Below are 20,414 nucleotides of genomic sequence, written 5' to 3' on the forward strand. Positions count from 1 at the left end.
CTGATATCCCCTTTGTGTAACCTTAGAGCTTCACAAACAGGTCTTTGGCTTGCTGAAATGATTCATTTGGATGAATAATGGACTAAAACATATGGTTGTCTCTCCTTCATATTGAGCTTTTCCTGCAAAAAAGCTCAATTTGCAGCTTATTTTACTGAATGTATTAATATTATTCAATATAAACAACCAAGTGCAAGCTTCCTGCTTCTTTCCTGCTAAGTTAGGACACTGTTAGCCTCACTGTGAACTCTGTAATGATCAAATGTTTATTGTGATTTTTGCAAGATTTACATACATATGGCAAATTATGATAGTATAAAGAATGTATGTGAAGTTATATGTTATATATGTTATAAAAGTTATATGTGACATCAGAGCTTACTATTATAAATAGGCGCCTTTCATCAAGAATCTGTGGAACACGCAATCATCACGGTGGAATGTCAAGGAATTTCAATGATATGTCAGAGTGAAATGTACTGTTGTTTTCTTAAGAAGGGCAACCTGCCCAATATCATCTCAAAGGATCGCTTCGACATGAACGCTTGTGTAAACAGCCCTATCATTTGACCCTCTATTGCCCTCAAACTGAACTCTGGACCTCGAAGCTGTTCTGCTGCATTTTTTCATTGATCCCCTCAAATCAGGGACTGATTTAGACCTGGGACACCAGGTGTGTGCAATTCATTATCAGGTAGAACAGAAAACCAGCAGGCTCCAGACCTCGTAGGGTAAGAGTTGAGTACCCCTGCTCTATTGGGTGGCCCTTCACTGAGCCAGCAGACCTAACTGCCTTAGGGCCAAATAGTTTGGCACTGATTTTGATAACTTGAGCTGTATTATTGGCACGTCATAGTGATCCAAGGCATTATGTTTGCTTGAATCTACATGGGAATCATGACTGTATCCCTTAACCAGACAACTTTTGGGACACAAAGGAGTATCCTGTTACTCCTACAGTCTTTGTCAGTCAATCAATATGATTAGTACACTGTCGTTCAAATTAAGGTAGAAAGAAAATGCCAAAGACCATTATGAGAACTCAAGATGACAGTGCCATTTTGGCTGGATCACTTCATAACACCAAATATGGGCTTGTTGACTAAATGTTTTTGGATTGGTCGGAGCAATAGTGTAAAGATAGAGCTGGATGTAAAGTTAGAGATCTTTATCAAGTGTAGTCATTGACATTTTGTATCAACAAAAAGAATGTCCAGTGTACAGACATACTATCTCCTGTAAGCCTAGTTTAACTTAAATTGGTTTAGATCTATAGAGCTTGATGTTGATATAGATACTGATGACTAATTACAGCATCTCAATTAATGCTACATTACAGGACATCGTCTGCACAGGAATGATGAGGTGGCATCCTGACCCCGAACTCATCCAATGTATCCAGTCATGTGAGGTGAGTGTTCTATCATAGGTAAAAATGCCACCAGGGATAGGGGGACATGTGCCCCCCAATATTCAGAACAGATCGATTCGTCCTGTAATGTAACATTTCTTTAAAATAAACAAATACAAATGTTTTGGTTGGGGGCACCAGCCAAAACACGTCAGATAGCATATAGCATATGAACACATCATAAGCAATGGCAAAATGTATAGAAACTCGTCCAGTATACGTTGACGTCATTTTGGACGGAAGCTATAGAGATTGGTAAGAAATGACACTTCTGTAGCCAAATATCTTATCAATATATTTTTTTAAGTGTTAAATGACCTGCTATCCTGGTGCGTTAATCACTTATTCAGTTTAAAGCCGTTATTGTTGCGTTATTGCCCATTGGTTGAACTCAAATTGCTATAGGGCTGGCCCACGTGGGGGGAAATGTAGGGAAAATGGCACAGCACAGCTTCAAGAAAAACAGTCGCTTTCAAACTAGGGATTTCGTGGCTAATTGAGGAAAGATAGTAATTCTGCTCATAGATTATGCATGTATGAACTACACATTCACATATCCAGCACAAAGCAGGAGGTTAAAACATATTTAGAAGTCGGCAAAGTTCCATAGTGTTTCTTTAAATAGTCTAATTTTACAATACCTTGAGAGGTTACTGTAACTTGAAGTTTTACATTTGCCAGACACACATTTACATTTTTCGGGTTTGTTTTGAACCGCTAAACATGACTTTACATTTGAGAATGAATTTAGAAGAGAACAGAATTAGTGAGCGAGCTCTGAGGAAGTCCCAATCAAGAAGTGATAATGTGTGCCCTTGAGCAAGGCAGTTAACCCCGAACAACAACTGCTCCCCGGGCGCCATCGGACGTCGATTAAGGCAGCCCCCCGCACCTCTCTGATTCAGAGGGGTTGGGTTAAATGCCGAAGACACATTTCGGTTGAATGCATTCAGTTGTGCAACTTACTAGGTATCCCCTTTCCTTTCCCTTCCCAAAACATGAACGGTTTGTGCTATGGAATTTTTTTGTTTGTTGTTTCTTTCACTTAGCATTAAACTTGGCCAGTCGGCTCTCTCTCCGAGTGTAACCCCTTCCTTCACTCTAACAGGATGTTTAGGTTTAATCTATAACCATGTGTGGCTTTTAAGTTGAAAGACTGTTTTCGTGGGGTATCTCCACCCTTGGTGTTGCTAATGATGAACTTAGTCCACATTTGTTCTGGTATTGTCAAACGTACTGAGTCATCCTGGAAACAATTGCATTGTGTTAATTTCTGTTTCTTCAAAATATTTTTGTGTGAATGGAAACAGTTGTGTGGAATAGAATCCCAAAATAACCCCCTTTCGACAGAAGCCAGGAAAATGAGTAAACAGCCAGGTTGTCTATCTGACAGTTGATATATTTATTCGCTGCTGTAACTCAAATAGCTCAGCAAGCAACTAGTCTACTGTAGGAATTACAGCATACTAAAACAATGGATTTTTCAAAAGAGAAAACACCATGGTTTTGGAGAAAAGTCGGCCTCCCCTCCAAAGTCTGCTCGTGCAGACACGGCACCATTAACACCTGTCGTGACGTGACTTACTTTAATGTATGACTGTTATTTATCGAATCCCCTAACTATGATTAATTGTCACTCGATTAAATTAATCATGTAACAATTAACTCATTAGGAATTTGGGGCACCACGGAAGAAGTTGTTTAACGAGTTACCATCTCCCGAATTAAACTCTTAGAAGATATATACAGTTGAAGTCGGAAGTTTACATAGACTTAGGTTGGAGTCACTAAAACTCGTTTTTCAACCACTCCACAAATGTCTTGTTAACAAAGTATAGTTTTGGCAAGTCGGTTAGGACATCTACTTTGTGCATGACACAAGTAATTTTTCCAACAATTGTTTACAGACAGATTATTTTACTTATAATTCACTGTATCACAATTTCAGTGGGTCAGAAGATTACATACACTAAGTTGACTGTGCCTTTAAACAGTTTGGAAAATTCTAGAAAATGATGTCATGGCTTTAGAAGCTTCTGATAGGCTAATTGACATCATTTGAGTCAATTGGAGGTGTACCTGTGGATGTATTTCAAGGCATACCTTCAAACTCAGTGCCTCTTTGATTGACATCATGGGAAAATCTAAAGAGATGAGCCAAGACCTCAGAAGAAAATCTGAGTCTGGTTCATCCTTGGGAGCAATTTCCAAACGCCTGAAGGTACCACTTTCATCTGTACAAACAATAGTACGCAAGTATAAACACCATGGGACCACGCAGCCATCATACCGTTCAGGATGATGATAACCTAGAGGTTAACGTACTTTGGTGCGAAAAGTGCAAATCAATCCCAGAACAACAGCAAAGGACCTTGTGAAGATGCTGGAGGAAACAGGTACAAAAGTATCTATATCCACAGTAAAATGTGTCCTATATCGACATAACCTGAAAGGCCGCTCAGCAAGGAAGAAGCCACTGCTCCAAAACCGCCATAAAAAAAGCCAGACTACGGTTTGCAACTGCACATGGGGACAAAGATCGTACTTTTTGGAGAATGTCCTCTGGTCTGATGAAACAAAAATATAACTGTTTGGCCATAATGACCATCATTATGTTTGGAGGAAAAAGGGGGTGCTTGCAAGCCGAAGAACACCATCCCAACCGTGAAGCACGGGGGTGGCAGCATCATGCTGTGGGGGTGTTTTGCTGCAGGAGGTTCTGGTGCACTTCACAAAATAGATGGCATCATGAGGAAGGAAAAATATGTGGATATATTGAAGCAACATCTCAAGACATCAGTCAGGAAGTTAAAGCTTGGTCGCCAAATGTGTCTTCCAAATGGACAATGACCCCAAGCATACTTCCAAAGTTGTGGCAAAAAAGCTTAAGGACAACAAAGTCAAGGTATTGGAGTGGCCATCACAAAGCCCTGACCTCAAGCCTATAGAACATTTGTGGGTAGAACTGAAAAAGCGTGTGAGAGTACAAACCTGGCCTACAAACCTGACTCAGTTACACCAGCTCTGTCAGGAGGAATGGGCCAAAATTCACCCAATTTATTGTGGGAAGCTTGTGGAAGGCTACCTGAAATGTTTGACCCAAGTTAAACAATTTAAAGGCAATGCTACCAAATACTAATTGAGTGTATGTAAACTTCTGACCCACAGGGAATGTGATGAAATAAATAAAAGCTGAAATAAATCATTCTCTCTACTATTATTCTGACATTTCACATTCTTAAAATAAAGTGGTGATCCTAACTGACCGAAGACAGGGAATTTTTACTAGGATTAAATGTCAGGAATTGTGAAGAACTGAGTTTAAATGTATTTGGCTAAGGTGTATGTAAACTTCCGACTTCAACTGTATGTTATATATCGATAACAGTCACTTATCAAATAATTACCTCTTATCAGTCTCATTCTGAACGTCGCATAATCCTTGAACCTGCAATAACCCTAACCTTATTGATGAATCAGCAATACACAAATTGGCTTAATTATTTATTTACTAACTAACTAAATAATAACACAATACAACACAGGTTATTGATTACTACAGAGGACCACATAGCTTGGCTCCTGGACTGTCCACGCATTTCAAGGCTATATTGAAACAATGACTTATCAATTGACCCAAGACCATAAATAAATCTGGTGCAACCAATTACCTTCACGTCTGCTGGTCTTGTAGAGTATCAACCATTTTAAGCCGTGGGCTTCCTGGTCTGAGGTGAATTTCGTCACAAGGCTTTTTATGCACTCAGGGTAAAATGGGCGATCCATCATGTTTGTACTCATCTGGGCGTGGCCACTGACTGAGAACAAATCAATATGGAAAACAATCATCTCATCTAGAATGCTAAAATCACATTGTTATCTTCACAAAAGTATTATTATACTTAATCATTTGTTTTATACAACAATTAGATGCAAACCTCATAAATGGAAAGTGTACACCCCCAGAGATACAGTTCTGTTGTTCCACCGTCTTTAATGACATCACAACATAGTAACGAATTTGACATGATTGTTCTTTAAGTCCCCACCAACCATTTCTCACATTCTTTTAAGTAGCAATATTGTTTCATTATCCACTTTTGGATGTTGGAGTCTTGGCGGGAAGACTTCCTTTGTCTCACAGGGAAATTCCCTCTCCCAATACTGCATGGCACGGAAAATAAAGTTTCTGCAAAGAATTTACGACCGGTCATAAAACTGGCCCCCAGGAAAGGGGGTATTCAAACCTTTGCCTAGCCAGCATCTTTGATCCTCAGACCATGAGGGCAAGTCATGACACACCTTTAAACTTGGTACATTAAACTGACACCGTAATCCAGCAGACATCAGAGTTCCAAGTATGTTCTAAGAGGGGGTACTATTAAATTTACTGACAGTTTACACAGGGCCCTTAGAAGTGGGGAGGTCTCTCTCTGCCTTATTTCCCAGATTCCTGGAGCACTCTGTGGAAGTCCGATCCATCAGTCTGATCTACGACCCCTTATCACCTTTTAAATTCCATTAATGGCAGCTTTATCAAATAAAAAACAATCACTCACAAGTGGAAAAGTCATGCCTCTTTCTTACGTTATTGAGAACATTTGGGTGATAAGAAAGGTGTGGGGAAATGTTGATAGAAATGGGCATTTGGACGAGTCAAGCAAGTGTGTCTGCTTTGAATTTATTTTACAGAAAGCATGGGTGTTCATACTGTTGATGTTACAGTATTTGTTATTGTCTTGATTTATACCAAAAGGGGTCAAGTTAGTGATGTTAGATCATTAAAGGACTTTTAAGATTTAAATAGTCTAACTGATTTTACTTATTTAACCAATGTTAAAGGGTCATGTTAAAGATACATTACAACCAGAAGCAAAAATATACTACTTTCACATGTTTAGAAGTTGTTACAAATTTTGCCAACGAGTCTGTTTTAATTACCGCCCAAAGTAGCTTTGGCAGCTTTGAAAGGCAAGGAAAATGATTTTGGAGTGGGGGCTAGCTTTGAGCAGGGGAGAAACTCTGCAGAAATCTCCCCAGCAGCTGCCATTCTACTGTGATGTGGATTCAGGTACAACCTGGAGTGTTTGAAATGACTCCATCGGCCCGGGGAAAGCCAGAAGTATCTTTGGCAGTCACCTCTTATTTTCTTATTTTTGGCATAGCAACTTTAAGGTTAAGTTAAAAAACGTTAAAGGCTTTCATTATGACGCATTTAAGATTTTTATGTAACATACATTTGTCAATTGCGTGCCATAGCAGAGTTAGACAGAACTCCCCAAAGTACAGCAAGAATTGTTAAACGCAGTACCCTATTCCTGTCTCACGTGCAAAAAAATATTGAATCACAGCTCTGAGAGGTAAGGGATCAGCTCTTTACTAGGTGTTAATGAATTACATGAAAAGGCAATGGTATCCACTATTGGCACTTCCCAATGTGGGTGTGGTTGAATTCTGTTGATGTTGACGCCTGCAAGTAGGAAGTTGCCTCATTGTTTTTGATGATGTCATATTTTGGATGCTACCTTTAATAAGAGTTCCTTTTTTTCCAGCCCTTTGGGGGAGATGGTTGGTGTGACACCATCAACAACCGGGCCTACTGCGAGTATGATGGAGGGGACTGCTGTCCATCCACCATCTCAACCAGAAAGGTAAATTAACCTATTTTCATCGTCCCCCCCATACCCTTCCCTAAATAAACCTGCTTTTTCTTATACTTCATTTTACATTTACATTTTAGTAATTTAGCAGATGCTCTTATCCAGAGCAACTTACAATTAGTGCATTCATCTTAAGATAGCTAGGTGGGACAACCACATATCACAGGCATAGAAAGTACATTTTTCCTTAATATCGTAGCTATCAGTAATCAGAGCTAGAAGAGGAGGGGGGTCAAGCGCAAGTGCTGGTATTTTTTTTGTTGTGGGGGGGTTTGGGTCGAGGTGAGGAGGAGGATTTTTTAAGATACTGTTTGAAGAGGTAGGGTTTCAGATGTTTTTGGAAGATGGGCAGGGACTCTCACTTCCATGTGAGAGTCAGTCTACTGCGGTGGGGATGTTTTCCTCCCACATACCTGCTATTTTGCTTACTGTATAATCATGGTCCCTATTCATTCCTGGGAGTCTGCTGCAGCCCGCTAACTGGAGGTCATTAGTCTCTCTAATGTCCATAGCTATGACTCATGGCGATAGCACGGCTAGCCCCGGTTCCCCCTTGAATACAGTTTTTGCCTATTGCTTACACACTTTTTGCAGAATTTGGCTCATTATCTCAAAACTCAACACACAAGCCAATCAGACATAGCACTTGGAGATTAACAACTCACATATATGCCAAAATGAAACACTGCAATCAAAACTTAACACTCCTTTCTAAAAATGAAATTCTTGCAAAAAAAACATACACACAAGCAACATTTGAATTACTCTTTCATATCACTAGCAACACACTGATGGGCTTTATATAAAACACGGCAGTCTTTGTGTTTCTATTTTTATTGTCATTTTATTGTCATTGTCTTCTGTAAAACTCAAAAGTAGAATTTCTGCAGTTGTCACGGTTTCGGCCGAGGCTGCCTCTCTCCCTTGTTCGGGCAGGCTTCGGCGTTCGTCGTCTCCGGAATTCTAGCTGCCACCGATTGATGTTTCATGTTCGTTTGCTTTTGTCTGTTTGTTTCTACACCTGTTTCTGTTTTGTAGTAATTAGTGTCCTATAAGTTTCTCGTTGTGTTTGTCTTGTGTTGTGTGTGATTGTTACCGTCAGTCTGTGTATTGCTCGGTTGAGCGTTATTTTCTCCACTGTTTGCTGGAGCGTTCGTTGCACTTGTGTGTGCACTTATTTCATCCTGACGCACCTGTTTGTGCGCATTGTCTTTTCGCCTTCGTGCGTATTTTGCTGTCAGGCTTATTTCGTCCTGTTGCCTGTGTTTAGGCAGGAATACAGCTTTTGGAATTCAGTCTGCTTCCTGCGTTTGATTCCTACACCACACCTACAACACGACCTGACAGAATCACACACCACACAGTATGGAATCAGCAGGAGCCGAAGCAGCACATTCAAGACTGGAAACCCAGGTTCGGGAACAGCAAGAGCAGCTCCTGCAGATGGGGGCCGCCCTGCAGGAGGTGATGACCACCCTCCGAGGCTGGGGTCCGCCTCCACCGCCAGCCGCCCTGCCAGCACCATCGGCCAGCCCACCCAGTCCAGCGCCGGAACCTCGCGGAGTCCGACTATCTCTCCCGAGGTCCTACGACGGGACCGCAGCTGGGTGTCAAGGATTCCTGCTCCAGGTAGAGCTGTACCTGGCCACAGTACATCCGGCACCTTCAGGGCATGAGAGCGTGTCCGCCCTGATCTCCTGCCTGGCCGGTAAAGCGTTGGAGTGGGCCAACGCGGAGTGGAGGAGGATCGACGCCACGACTATTACATACACCGAGTTCTCCCGCCGCTTTAGGGCGGTGTTCGACCATCCCCCGGAGGGGAAAGCGGCGGGGGAGCGTCTGGTCTTCCTCAGGCAGGGGAGGAGGAGTGCCCAGGAATTCGCACTCGAATTCCGTACTCTAGCGGCAGATGCAGGGTGGAATGAGCGGGCCCTCATCGATCTATACCGATGTAGCCTCAGAGAGGACGTCCGTCGGGAGCTGGCCTGTAGGGACACCAGTCTCACTTTCGACCAGCTGGTCGACATGTCAATCAGGTTAGATAACCTATTGGCTACCCGCGCGGACGTCCTGAGGGGGGTCCGTCCATTCCATCCTCCAGCGCATCCGAGCCGTGTCCTATGGAGCTCGGGGCGCTGGCGCTAGAGATAGGAGGAGTCGGCAGACTAGGGGGTCCATCCACTGCATCAACTGTGGTCGGGGAGGACACACCGCGGCTAGGTGCTGGGGATGGCCTCCTAGGGGAGATGACGACAGGTCCCGCACTGGGGATTCCTTCCAGGTGAGTAGGCGCCCCCACTCACCCAGAGCTCTCTGTTGCCCATTTCTGTATGCCTGTATGTTTTCCACAGGTAGCACCTCATGCCCAGCATAAGGCGCTGGTAGATTCAGGCGCAGCTGGGAATTTTATTGATAAAAAGTTTTGTTTAGCGTTAGGGATTCCCCTCATTCCTGTTGATGTTCCTTTTCCCGTTCACGCCCTAGATAGTCGTCCGTTGGGTACGGGCTTGATCAGGGAGGTCACGGCGCCACTTAGGATGTGTGCGCAGGGGGATCATCAGGAGATGATTCAGCTGTTCCTGATTGACTCTCCTGCGTATCCGGTGGTGCTGGGCATGCCCTGGTTGAGTACCCATAACCCAGTGATTTCGTGGCAGGAGAGGGCTCTGATGGAGTGGTCTGCTCAGTGTGTGGGTAGATGTTTGGGCGTTTCCGTAGGGGGCTACCTCGGTGGAGAGTCCAAACCAGGTGCCCGCATTGCACATTCCACCTGAGTATGGGGATTTGGCTATCGCGTTTAGTAAGGCGAGGGCGACGCGGTTGCCACCCCATAGGCAGGGGGATTGTGCGATAAACCTTCAGGCAGGAGCTGCGCTCCCACGGAGTCATGTGTATCCTCTGTCTCAGGAGGAGAAGAAAGCTATGGAGATTTACATAGACGAATCGCTGAGACAAGGATACATACGGCCGTCCACTTCCCCCGCGTCCTCGAGTTTCTTTTTCGTGAAGAAGAAGGATGGTGGTTTGCGTCCGTGCATCGATTACCGTGGTCTCAATCAGATTACGGTGAAGTATAGTTATCCACTCCCCGCTGATTGCGACCATGACTGAGTCGTTGCATGGGGCGCGTTTCTTCACGAAATTAGATCTCAGGAGCGCGTACAACTTGGTGCGCATCAAGAAGGATGATGAATGGAAAACAGCCTTTAGTACCACCTCGGGCCATTACGAGTATCTAGTCATGCCATACGGGTTGATGAATGCTCCGTCGGTTTTCCAATCATTTGTGGATGAGATCTTCAGGGACATGCAGGGACAGGGAGTCGTTGTGTACATAGATGACATTCTCGTGTACTCACCTACCCGTGTCGAGCATGTGGCCCTGGTGCGCAGAGTGTTGCGGAGGCTGGTGGAGCACGACCTGTATGTGAAGGCAGAGAAGTGTCTGTTTTTCCAGGAGTCTATCTCCTTTTTGGGGTATCAGTTGTCAGCGTCAGGGGTGAAGATGGAGGTAGACCGAAGGCGTCGGCCGTGCGTAATTGGCAAACACCAACCACTGTGAAAGAGGTGCAGCAGTTTTTGGGGTTTGCGAATTACTACCGGAGGTTTATCCGGGGTTTTGGGCAAGTGGCAGCTCCCATCACGTCTCTCTTGAAGGGGGGTCCGGTGCGTCTGCAGTGGTCAGTCGAGGCGGACAGGGCGTTTGGGAGGCTGAAGGACCTGTTTACCTCGGCTCCGGTGCTGGCGCATCCGGATCCCTCTTTACCATTTCAGGTAGAGGTGGACGCGTCTGAGGCCGGTATTGGCGCCGTGCTTTCACAACGGTCAGGCGCGCCACCTAAACTCCGCCCCTGTGCCTTCTATTCCAAGAAGCTCAGCCCGGCGGAGCGAAATTATGACATAGGGGACAGGGAGCTGTTAGCTGTGGTACAGGCCCTTAAGGTGTGGAGGCACTGGCTTGAGGGGGCTCAACACCCTTTCCTCATTTTGACGGACCACCGTAACCTGGAGTACATCCGGGCAGCGAGGAGGCTGAACCCTCGGCAGGCTAGATGGAGTATGTTTTTGACCCGTTTCTCTTTTAAGATCACCTACATCCCTGGGTCACAAAACGGGAAGGCAGATGCGCTGTCTCGGCTGTATGACGGGGAGGAGAGGTTCGTGGAGCCCACTCCCATACTGCCGGAGTCGTGTCTAGTGGCACCGGTGGTGTGGGAGCTCGATTCTGAGCTCGAGCGGGCATTACGCACCGACCCTAGTCCACCACAATGCCCGGAGGGTCGGAGGTATGTTCCGCTCGAGTGTCGGGATCGATTGATCTATTGGGCTCACACGTCACCCTCCTCTGGACACCCGGGTATCGGCCGGACAGTGCACTGTCTTAGTGCCAAATATTGGTGGCCCACGTTGGCCAGGGATGTGAGGGTTTATGTTTCCTCCTGCTCGGTGTGCGCCCAGTGTAAGGCGCCTAGACATCTGCCTAGGGGTAAGTTACTGCCCCTGCCCGTTCCACAACGACCATGGTCCCACCTCTCGGTGGATTTTATAACTGACCTTCCCCTCTCTCAAGGGAATACTACCATCCTGGTCGTTGTGGACCGGTTCTCTAAGGCCTGTCGTTTGCTCCCCATGCCGGGTCTTCCTACTGCCCTGCAGACCGCCGAAGCTATATTCACCCATGTGTTCCGGCACTACGGGGTGCCCGAGGACATTGTGGCTGACCGAGGTCCCCAATTCACCTCCAGAGTCTGGAGAGCTTTTATGGAGCGGTTGGGGGTCTCGGTGAGCCTCACCTCGGGTTACCACCCGGAGAGTAATGGGCAGGTGGAACGCGTTAACCAGGATGTGGGTAGGTTTCTCAGAACGTACTGCCGGGATCGGCCGGAGGAGTGGGCGAGATATGTGCCCTGGGCCGAGATGGCACAGAACTCTCTCCGCCACTCCTCCACCCAACTAACCCCTTTTCAGTGTGTTTTGGGGTACCAGCCGGTTCTGGCACCATGGCATGAGAGCCAGATCGAGGCCCCCGCTGTGGATGAGTGGGTGCGGCGCTCGGAGGAGACGTGGGGACGCTGCACACGTCCATCTGCAGCGTGCCATACGTCGACAGAAGACGAGCGCCGACCTACACCGCAGTGAGGGGCCAGTGTACGCACCTGGAGATCGAGTCTGGCTCTCTGCCAGAAACCTGCCCCTCCGCCTGCCCTGTCGGAAGCTGGGTCGGGCGGTTTGTAGGGCCATTTAAAGTCCTGAGAAGGTTGAACGAGGTATGTTATAGATTACAGTTACCAGTTGAGTATAAGTGTATTAACCCCTCGTTCCATGTGTCCCTTCTCAGGCCGGTGGTAGCAGGCCCACTCCAAGAACATGAGATCTTGGGAGACCCCCCGGCCCCGTTGGACATCGAGGGGTACCGGCGTACACCGTGAGATCCATCTTGGATTCTAGACGTCGGAGAGGGGGTCTTCAGTATCTAGTGGAGTGGGAGGGGTACGGTCCGGAGGAGCGGTGCTGGGTGCCGAGGAGAGACATCTTGGACCCGTCGCTCCTGACGGAATTCCATCGGGGGTATCCGACGCGCCCTGCGCCGCGGCCTCCGGGTCGTCCCCAAGGCCGGAGTCGGCGCGCGTCTGGAGCCGCGCGTCAAGGGGGGGGTACTGTCACGGTTTCGGCCGAGGCTGCCTCTCTCCCTTGTTCGGGCAGGCTTCGCGTTCGTCGTCTCCGAATTCTAGCTGCCACCGATTGATGTTTCATGTTCGTTTGCTTTTGTCTGTTTGTTTCTACACCTGTTTCTGTTTTGTAGTAATTAGTGTCCTATAAGTTTCTCGTTGTGTTTGTCTTGTGTTGTGTGTGATTGTTACCGTCAGTCTGTGTATTGCTCGGTTGAGCGTTATTTTCTCCACTGTTTGCTGGAGCGTTCGTTGCACTTGTGTGTGCACTTATTTCATCCTGACGCACCTGTTTGTGCGCATTGTCTTTTCGCCTTCGTGCGTATTTTGCTGTCAGGCTTATTTCGTCCTGTTGCCTGTGTTTAGGCAGGAATACAGCTTTTTGGAATTCAGTCTGCTTCCTGCGTTTGATTCCTACACCACACCTACAACACGACCTGACAGCAGTAATCAAACAGTATTTACAAAAAGTTTTTACAAAAAAACAAACATTCTTACAGAAATTCTTAACATCAAATTTAGCAACAAAACAAAAGTAAAAAAACAAGACAATTACTGGATAAATTGCTATTGGGGGAAAAAACATATACTTGTTTTGTGTGTGTGTGCGTGTGTGTGGTGGGGGGCGGGGGGGCTTATGGATCACGCCTTCTGTTCGGATCTGGCCACAAGACCTCGTCAACATCACAGGCGATGTCCTCGCGGGCTAGGCATCGGGGAAAATATCGCCTTGTGTGCGGAATCCACCCTTGGATTGATCCCACCTCAATGTCTCCACATGCCTCTTCCATTGCTTGCAGAAGAGTCATGCGGGCATGTGGTTGCCGATCATATACTTTCCACCGCCACGCTGAAAAGAATTCCTCGATTGCATTTAGAAAGGGGGCTGTAAGGGGGCAGGTATAAAACTGTGAAATGATTATGGTTGTTGAACCAATCTCGGACCAGAGCAGCCCGGTGGAAACTAACATTATCCCAGATGACAACAAACCTGGGCTGCTGTAGTCTGTCCTGCACAACTGCATGTAGTGCATCTAGAAATGCAATGACCTTTCCTGTATTGTAGGGACCTAGAGTGGCATGATCCTTGGACACTAATTGCAGCACACAAGGTGATATTTCCCCCCACGCTGCCCAGGGACATTTACAACAGCCCTTTGTCCAACTACGTTACGGCCCCGACGCCTGGTTTTGGCCAGATTGAATCCTGCCTCATCCACGTAGATGAACTCATGCGGCAGTTCGACGGCATCAAACTCCAGAACTGTCTGTAACAGAAAATATTGAATAGTGTTACTGAAAACACATACAGTAACTACAATGTCTATATTTTCACACAAGCAGGGGCTGGGTTGGGTGAGTATTGACAAAAACTACAAGCTACAGGCAGGGCAGGTGGCAGCATAAACCCTCATTCCCACATCACAATATATAGTATGTAAAGTAAAGTGACACATACCTGCACATAATCATGGCGCAGATCCTTGACCCTGACACTGTTCCTCTCAAATGACACCCTGTACAGCTGCTTCATTCTGAAGTTATGTTTCTGTATGATGCGACTTAGTGTAGAAATGCTGACCCTGTTGATATTGTTGAATTCATTTCCATTTGCAATTATGCGTTGTTGCAACTCACGAAGTCAGATTGCATTATTTTCTCGCACCATTTCAATGATGGCAAGCTCTTGTTGTTGAGTGAAGAGCCGTTCCCTTCCACCTTGAGGAGGTCGTCCAACCATTATGTAGAAAATGCCACCACAAGATGTCATTGGTTAGGTTATTTTTCACATACTGTACTTTCAAACTGTACACAGTACTGCAACATCACAATGGTATTCCTTTACATATACAGTACTTCACAGCACTACCCATTTTTGTATAGTATAGTTAGTACAGTAATACTGTAATATGATACAGAATCATGTGACACATACAGTAGGTACAGTCTGGAGTAGAAACTTGAAGATATACCTGTTCTCCAGTCGGAATGTCCTTATTATCGATGCTACTGTATAGCGACTGAGGTTAGGGTGGACTCTTTGCCCAGCCTCCCTCATGGACAGGCCATGATTTATCACATGGTCCACCAGAGTAGCCCTGATGTCATCTGATATACGTCTCCGCACTGGTCCTCGTCCTCTTCCACGTCCTCTTCCACATCCGACTCCTCTCTCTCTTTGTCCTCCTCTTACTCTGACTCTTATTGCCTCCATGCTTGCAAAGTTCTAAAAATTGCTTACCTGAGGCCTATTTGTAGTGCTAAGGCTCAGACTGATTGGTGTTCTGTTTTCTGTGCAAGTGTTTTCAGGTGTGTATGTAAGTGCATACAATTGCCAGATGAGTTTTGCATTTTGAACAGAGTGTTTTCCCAATGATAACAGGTGATTTCGTTTTTGAACAAAGTGTCTAATGTAAGAAAACGTGTGTAATGTTTCGCAATAAGTGTGTTACAGAATTGCAAACAAAGTGCAAAGTTGACATTGTGTTTAAGCTATGGTTACACTGTGTTTAAGGTATGCTACAAGAAGTTTAGGTATTGAGGCTTTGGTCTAAGCATTCGGTTTTAGTGTGTAAGCAATGGGCAAAAACTGTAAGTAAGCTCAGCAATGGAGTGCCTGTCATAAATACATCAGCAGCTACATAATCTTTTATGAGGGGAAGGCCAGGTGTCCGTGGTCTTCTGCAACTGTAAAACACCAGTTAAACTATCAGGCTCTGAGAAAGTGAAATAAACCGTGAGCGACAGCATCCTGCCACTGTGGATCCAGCGGAACTGTGGAGCACTGGTGTTTATGCAGCCCATGGAAACGCCTCTGGTCTCCAAGGCACTTCTCCGATTGGCCACTTTGATTTGTAGAGTCTGGTTTTGGGACCAAGGTCCAAGCTGGCAGCAGAAGACTTGGACAGTAGACTAGGAAGTCAACTCAGTCCACTCACTTCCAGTTGAAGCATAGACGTGTAATGAGCCTCGATGTGCTCTACATTTTTGTACAGTGCAATTCATTCATTCAATTAATTAGTTATCTAAAACACATTTTATTCCATTTTCAAAGCAGTTTTGAGAAGTCATGATAAACACTGGTTAGCAACTACTCAGAAGTACATACAAAACAGTCCAAGATTTGGCTTTTGTTTGACGCAAGCAGGAAAAACATCCAGCCCGTGTTGTCCAGAGGTTGTTAGAACAAAGCAAAAGCAGCAGAGTATAGTTTAGTCCCAAATGACACCCTATTCCCTACATAGTGCACTATATAATTTGGCTCACCACTGCCTCCATCAATGAACCAACATAGGGCTTAGGAAACACTTTGTTGCCAAACAAACACACATTTAATGGGAGAGAGCAGTCTCTGATCTGTGTTTCTCTTCTTAACCTTCTGGAACAGTTGCTAAGTCTTCAATAAAACTATTACCTCCATTAAACATCAGTGAAATCAATGCTAGGCAAGCCTTGGCATTTAGCTAGCCTCTCATGTTTACATTTCTTGCAACAGACTGCTTTGCAGGGCATCTGAGTTTATTTTGCAACCTGTGGTGATGGCTTGCTTCCTAGACAAGACCTGGCAACCCTGTTGTTGATTCTTAACATGTGTTCATCCGTTCACCTCTGTGGTGCATTCCCTCCCCCGATACTCAAGGTTTCTCACCGTTGAGTCCATGGTGAACCATTTGACATCACTCCCTTCATTTATCTCTCTGGAGACATTTGTTTCTCTTTGAAATTATGAAGAAATGAAACGTGTAGAGCTCACACATATAATACTATGCAAACTATTGGATAGGTAGGACAAACAACTGGCTTCTTATGGGCATAGTTTGAAGTTTATTGCATTGTTAAACGTATGCTATGACCTTGTGTATGTATTGGTTAAGTTGGGGAAATTACCCCTGGTTGTGATTTTATTGTCTCTTGAGATTTGTTTTGTTTCTAATCCCCTGGTTACTTGACTGATTGACAGGTCATTCCGTTTGGGGCCGACTGTGATCAGGATGAATGCACTTGCCGTGATCCAAACGCGGAGGAGAACAAGATCAAAGCCAAATACTTGGAAGCAGGACTGTTATGAATGATGGATCGTTATGTGCGAACAGGGCCAAGGCTGGCTCACAATGAAACAACAACAGATTAACTTTACCCCTTAACATGATATATTTCAATTTTGTTTTCCTATTAGGGAGCAATGAAGGTAATCTCTTCTTAGACAAAAATAAAAACTGTTTCAATATTGTAGCTTTTAGGATTCCAACACAATAACTAATCTGTAAAGACGACTAACTTGTATAGAATAATATATTTGGGCAATCTCTAATTTCATAGATGTAGTTACAGAGGACTACAGTATTATAACATCATTTCACATAATACACATTTATGCATATCATAGGTACCTAACTTAACACTTTCTGCTTAGAGAGTTATTGTTAGATGTAGCAGTTCTCAAGAAATATTCCATACAGATTTTGTGTAATCTTGTTATGTGTGATATTACACTGTAATTTACACTTGATGTTGAATAAACCGTAAATTTGTCTGACACTGATTTTTTTCTCACTGTTTCTGGACCTCCACACCCCTCTGAACATAAGGGGAACACATACTATATGCATCTAAAATAAAATGATATTTGTCACATGCTTTGTAAACAACAGGTGTAGACTAACAAAGAAATGCTTACTTACGGGTCCTTTTCCAACAAGATAAAGATAAAGATTTTTTTTTTTTTTATAAAAAAAAGAAATAGTGACACGAGGAATAAATACACAGTGAATAACGAATAAGAATAATGAGTAAAAAATAACATGGCTATATATAGGAAATACCAGTACCGAGTTGATGTACAGGGGTACGAGGTAATTGAGGTAACTATGTAGATATAGGTAGGGGTAATTACGCAACAAGATAGATAATAGACAGCAGCAGCGTGTGTGGTGAGTGTGAAAGGATGTATTCCACGCAGGTCTCTAACCTCATCCCTATAGGCTGCCTCATCATTGTCGGTGATCAGTCCTACCACCGTAGTGTCGTCAGCAAACTTGATAATGGTGTTGGAGTCTTGCGCGGCCACACAGTCGTGGGTGAACAGGGAGTACAGGAGCGGACTAAGCACAGACCCCTGAGGGGCCCCCGTGTTGATGGTCAGCGTGGTGGATGTGTTGTTGCCTACCCTCACCGCCTGGGGACGTCCCGTCAGGAAGTGAAGGATCCAGTTGCAGAGGAAGGTGTTCAGTCCCAGGGTCCTGAGCTTGGTGATGAGCTTGGAGGGGACTATGTTGTTGAATGCTGAGCTGTAGTCAATGAACAGCATTCTTACATACACTACCGTTCAAAAGTTAATATAACATCAAATTGATCAGAAATAAAGTGTTGACATTGGTAATGTTGTAAATGGCTATTGTAGCTGGAAATGGCTGATTTTTAATGGAATATCTACATAGGCGTACAGAGGCCCATTATCAGCAACCATCAGTCCTGTGTTCCAATGGCATGTTGTGTTTGCTAATCCAAGTTTATCATTTTAAAAGGCTAATTGATCATTAGAAAACCCTTTTGCAATTATGTTAGCACAGCTGAAAACGGTTGTGCTGATTAAAGAAGCAATAAAACTGGCCTTCTTGAGACTAGTTGAGTATCTGGAGCATCAGCAATTGTGGGTTCGATTACAGGCTCAAAATGGCCAGAAACAAATAACTTTCTTCTGAAACTCGTCAGTCTATTCTTGTTCTGAGAAATGAAGGCTATTCCATGCGAGAAATTGCCAAGAAACGGAAGATCTCGTACAACGCTGTGTACTACTCCCTTCACAGAACAGCGCAAACTGGCTCTAACCAGAATAGAAAGAGGAGTGGGAGGCCCCGGTGCACAACTGAGCAAGAGGACAAATACATTAGAGTGTCTAGTTTGAGAAACAGGTGTCTCACAGGTCCTCAACTGGCAGCTTCATTAAATAGTACCCGCAAAACACCAGTCTCAACAACAACAGTGAAGAGGCGACTCCAGGATGCTGACCTTCTAGGCAGAGTTGCAAAGAAAAAGCCATATCTCAGACTGCCTATCTTAATCTTTTCTTTTTATTGGCCAGTCTGAGATATGGCTTTTTCTTTGCAACTCTGCTTACGGTAGTGTAGGTATTCCTTTTGTCCATGTGGGTGGGGGCAGTGTGGAGTGCAATAGAGATTTGGAGTGGATCCAGGGTGTCTGGGATGATGTATGAAAAATGTATGCACTCAATAACTGTAAGTCTGGGATGATGTATGAAAAATGTATGCACTCACTAACTGTAAGTCGCTCTGGATAAGAGCATCTGCTAAATGACAAAAAAATAAAATGATGGTGTTTATATGAGCCATGACCAGCCTTTCAAAGCATTTCATGGCTATAGATATGAGTGCTATGGTAGGTAACCTTGGCATTCTTGGGCATGGGGACTATGGTGGTCTGCTTGAAACAAGTTGGTATTACAGACCAGGTCAGGGATACGTTGAAAATGTCAGTGAAGACACTTGCCAGCTAGTCAGCGCATGTTCTGAGTACACGTCCTGGTATTCCGTCTGGCCCCGTGGCCTTGAAAATATTAACCTGTTTAAAGGTCTTACTCACATTGGCTATGAAGAGCGAGATCACACAGTCATTCGGAACAGCTGGTGCTCTCATGCATGGTTCAGTGTTGCTTGCCTCGAACCGAGCATAGAAGGCATTTAGCTCTTTAGTATCTTGCATACATCTTGTGCCCCTAAGGATATACACTGAGTGCACAAAATATTAGGAACACCTGCTCTTTCAGACGATCTAAATAACTTCTATGCTCGCTTCAAGGCAAGCAACACTGAAGCATGCATGAGACTATCAGCTGTTCCGGATGACTATGTGATCACGCTCTCTGTAGCCAGAAACGTGACACTTTTTATTTTCTTAAAAACTGCATTGTTGGTTAAGTGCTTGTAAGTAAGCATTTCACTGCCCATGAATGAACACCAAGGCTTAAACATGGACAAGTAGGTAAGAGAACTCTCTCCCATATACTACAGTACAGTACACAACAAAAGCCAACAGACTGTGTGTCTCCCCCAAGAATGATAGATTCCACTCTTTTCTCCTGGCTAATGCTGCAATTGTCTTTATCATCATTAAAAGTAATGCATGGAGAGTTCTCACTAATCCGGACGCTTCTAAGAAATCCTGCTACAACCTCCGATGTGCCATCAAACAGGCAAAGCATCAATACAGGACTAAGATCGAATCCTACTACGCCGGCTCTGATGCTTGTCGGATGTGGCAGGGCTTGCAAACTATCACAGATTACACCATAGTCCCTGTGCCAAAGAACGCCAAGGTAACCTGTCTAAATGACTATCGACCCATAGCACTCACATCTGTAGTCCATGTCCTGACGAATTGAGGCTGTTCTGAGGGCAAAAGGGGGTGCAATGCAATATTAGGAAGGTGTTCCTAATGTTTTGTAAACTCAGTGTATAAGTGAGGAGCTGAGCTGAGCCTTTACATGTCTTTTGGCGTTGTTATTTGGTTTAAACCACCAAGTTTGAGGCTCTACAATCCCTAAGAAACATTCCAATCTGTGTGACATTGACTTCAGTTAACTGGCTAAAAATTAACTAGGCCTAGATGTGGTGACTGACTAGGGAACTTTTAGGCGGGAATATCCAACATTCCACA

At 44.7% G+C, this 20,414-nt stretch overlaps 1 protein-coding gene across 1 annotated transcript in view; it reads left to right on the forward strand.

Moving 5' to 3' along the window:
* Window positions 1-17,283, forward strand: part of LOC121580911 (pappalysin-2-like) — a 95,179-nt gene extending 77,896 nt beyond the window's left edge. Inside the window, exons 21-23 of the mRNA XM_041896096.2 lie at window positions 1,340-1,411; window positions 6,964-7,062; window positions 16,702-17,283. Coding sequence (XP_041752030.1) covers window positions 1,340-1,411; window positions 6,964-7,062; window positions 16,702-16,809 — 279 coding nt within the window. The 3' untranslated portion in view covers window positions 16,810-17,283. The remainder of the gene's footprint in view (window positions 1-1,339; window positions 1,412-6,963; window positions 7,063-16,701) is intronic.
* The last annotated feature ends 3,131 nt before the right edge of the window (window positions 17,284-20,414 follow it).

Source organism: Coregonus clupeaformis, chromosome 14 (assembly GCF_020615455.1).
Source record: "Coregonus clupeaformis isolate EN_2021a chromosome 14, ASM2061545v1, whole genome shotgun sequence".
NCBI lineage: Eukaryota > Metazoa > Chordata > Actinopteri > Salmoniformes > Salmonidae > Coregonus > Coregonus clupeaformis.